Raw genomic sequence first — 2,734 nt, forward strand, 5'->3', positions numbered from 1 at the left:
TGTAGATTAATCTTTGAAGATTTTGAATGGGATAAAGATTCGATGGAACGGAACAAAGAGATTTTGAACCAATATGGATAGTTATAGAGGAAAAAAGGACATGTGAGAGATTGATTAAGTGAATTTATGATGATGGGAGATCTACTATCTTGGTTGGTACTAAAATTTTATTAGAAAAATTACAATCTAGCAACATACATGCATGTAAACGTGTGTGTGTGTGTGTGTGTAAGAAAGAAAATTATATCAAACATCTTGAAATGAATCCAATGGGTCTATGTACACGTGTGTGTGCGCGCATGAGAAAGAAAGAAAGTTACATCAAACATCTTCAAACGACCCAATGGGTTTGTGAAACCAAAAGTGGTACAAGAGTTCCATGTGGTACAGGGCCATGTATGGTGTCTATCTCATCATCACGATGTGTGTGTGAGAGAGAGCGCGCTAGAGAGAATGCTATCTTCCCCTTTTACATGGCATAACCATGAGTAAAATACTAATGAATGAGGCTCATTCATTAGCTCAGATACTCAAAATACATTACATATGGAACAAGTTGGGTCCTTAGATCTTTCAGATTCATTCTCCTCCACTCTAAAACATTAAAATGATGAAAAACTCTTATCTCGTGTATATTTGTGTACATACTTAAGGAGGTGTGCCCCCCTTTGAATCTGGCCCAATTTGCATGTGTAAATTTTGTATACATACACAAGTGGGCGGCCGTCTCAATTTGGGCCACTTCTTCGAGCACGCTCGTCTGAAACGTGAGTCAGAGAGCCAGCAGGCGCCCGAAAGGAACTGCGAGGAGGGGAGTTCGAGAAGGGGGAAGACGAAGCCGAGAGCAGAGGAGGCGTAGAGACCGACGGGGACGGGGAAGGGCATGGCGTTAAGAAGGAGATCAGGCCATCGCTGCTGGCCGAAGAGGCGCGGGAGGGCCTCGCAGCCGCAGGAACGTTAGCACACAATGACTGCTCGTTGCAGGCGGCAGCGCCGGCCGAGCTGGAATGCTCGAGCTCCTCCTTGGTTTCCTCCCTGATGGTGAAGAGCAAACGCGGGGAGCGCAGCAGCAAGAGCTCGTCCACGTCATGCTCTTCGGCCGCCACGCTGTCGAGGGGGAAGAGCTTGGCGAGGAGGTCGGCGGGGTGGTGAGCGGAGAGGGTGCAGGCCACGGGGCTGAGGTGACCGGATGAGGTGGCGATGCTCGGCAGGAGAGGTGGCGGCGCTGCTGCTGGGGAGGTGCGCTTCCAGCGGAGAAGGTATAAGTGCTTGAGCTCTCCTTGGGGTGGAGTGGTGGCGGGGAGCGGGGGAGGGGCTCGTCTCGACGTCTTTCGGCGGTAAAAACAGTAGAGTTCAGCGGCGACGACCAGAATGAAGCAAAGGAACGCCAAGCTGAGAAGGTCGCCGACAGGACCCAAGGCGCCACCTCTCATTGTGTGCAGGAAGAAAGGCTGAGAAGATCAATGGGAGGAGCTTGGGAAGCTGGAGGAGGTACACGAACAGCGAAAGGTTAACCTAAGGAAAGGAGGGGGTGAAGAAAACGAGCTGTCTGCGAGAATGGAGCCTGCAGGCTAAACGACCTCAGAGAGGTGGTGTGGAGCTGCGTGCCATAGCTGCTGCTGCTGCAGCTGCACCATGTCCCGAAGCGATGAGGTCTCTGCGGGCCTCGGCCTTAACAGCAAGGAGCAAGTGCGCAGCAAAAGCGTGGGTTTCGCCTCGCTATCATCGCTTGCAGTCTACACCCTCCGTCCTTCCATCGCCTTTTGCATTCCTATCGTACCTTCCCCCCCCATGCGTACCTATTTCTTTATATTTTCCTATTTATTTTAATCCTTTGCTTCTCCCTCACTCCACTCTTCAACAAACACATCAAAGAATTTCTCTCTCTCTCTCTCTCTCTCTCTCTCTCTCTCTCTCTCTCTCTCTCTCATATGAAATGCCCAAAAACATTTCATAACAGAATCTCTAGGTCTCATGACATGCCCAAAAAAAAAAATACATAAGAGAATTTCTGGGTCCTATGCAATGCCAAAAAAAAAACTCGCCCTTACCCCATACATATTAGCCACACATGGGCTCCTTTTCCTTCTAGCTCCTACTCAAACCATCGGGGGAAAAAAAAATTGTGCTGTTCACAGAAGTTTAAATAATTTAACAGGAAATTCCTATCTAGAGAGCTTTACATCATCATGCCAAAAAATTACACCATCTTTGTTCCTTCTTAGAATCCATAAAATGCAAGAATATGCAACTTACACACATAATGACTCTCCAATAGTCTCAGATTATGATGGACTATGGTCGAGAGACCTCTGCAAGGCCTTTCCCTAGAGGAGAGGGAGGCAGCCCAACGGGAGCCACAAGCCTCTTTCCTTCAAGGAAAAGCCAAACCCCAAGCCTTTCCCTTCTATCATAGTTGTGGGGAGTGAATTGATGTAAAAGGTGATGTGTCTTGACTATTGGTGAGCTATTTCCCCCTCAATATGGGTGCCAAATTTTCATTCACATTAATTAATTAGTTAGGAAAGAGGAAATTAATGAGACCTTGTGGGACGACGTTAGGCAAAGGATTTTTAAAAAATTTAGAGATGCCTCATGGGGCTGATAGAGGAGGTTTCTGGTGGACGATTCTCGCGATCTCTTTTCGTGAGTTTTTTTTCTTCTCTCTCTTGTTTGCCAATGTCTCTCCCTCACGCGAGTCTTTTTTTTCTTGAGTTTTTTTTTTGGGGTCGGT

At 47.5% G+C, this 2,734-nt stretch overlaps 1 protein-coding gene across 1 annotated transcript; it reads right to left on the reverse strand.

The window, feature by feature from the left end:
- Positions 1-261: 261 nt before the first annotated feature.
- LOC147608247 (uncharacterized) lies at positions 262-1,748 on the reverse strand. Its single transcript, XM_086789092.1, has one exon. It carries the CDS (start codon positions 1,431-1,433, stop codon positions 729-731), a length of 705 nt encoding a protein of 234 aa, XP_086645218.1. The 5' UTR covers positions 1,434-1,748; the 3' UTR covers positions 262-728.
- Positions 1,749-2,734: the final 986 nt, after the last annotated feature.

This window comes from Cibotium barometz, chromosome 53 (assembly GCF_041138505.1).
Source record: "Cibotium barometz isolate CiBa-2024 chromosome 53, ASM4113850v1, whole genome shotgun sequence".
In the NCBI taxonomy this organism is placed as follows: domain Eukaryota; kingdom Viridiplantae; phylum Streptophyta; class Polypodiopsida; order Cyatheales; family Cibotiaceae; genus Cibotium; species Cibotium barometz.

Bases quoted from the DNA above. Each gene is read 5' to 3' on its own strand.
- LOC147608247 (XM_086789092.1), bottom strand. From the start codon at position 1,433: ATGAGAGGTGGCGCCTTGGGTCCTGTCGGCGACCTTCTCAGCTTGGCG.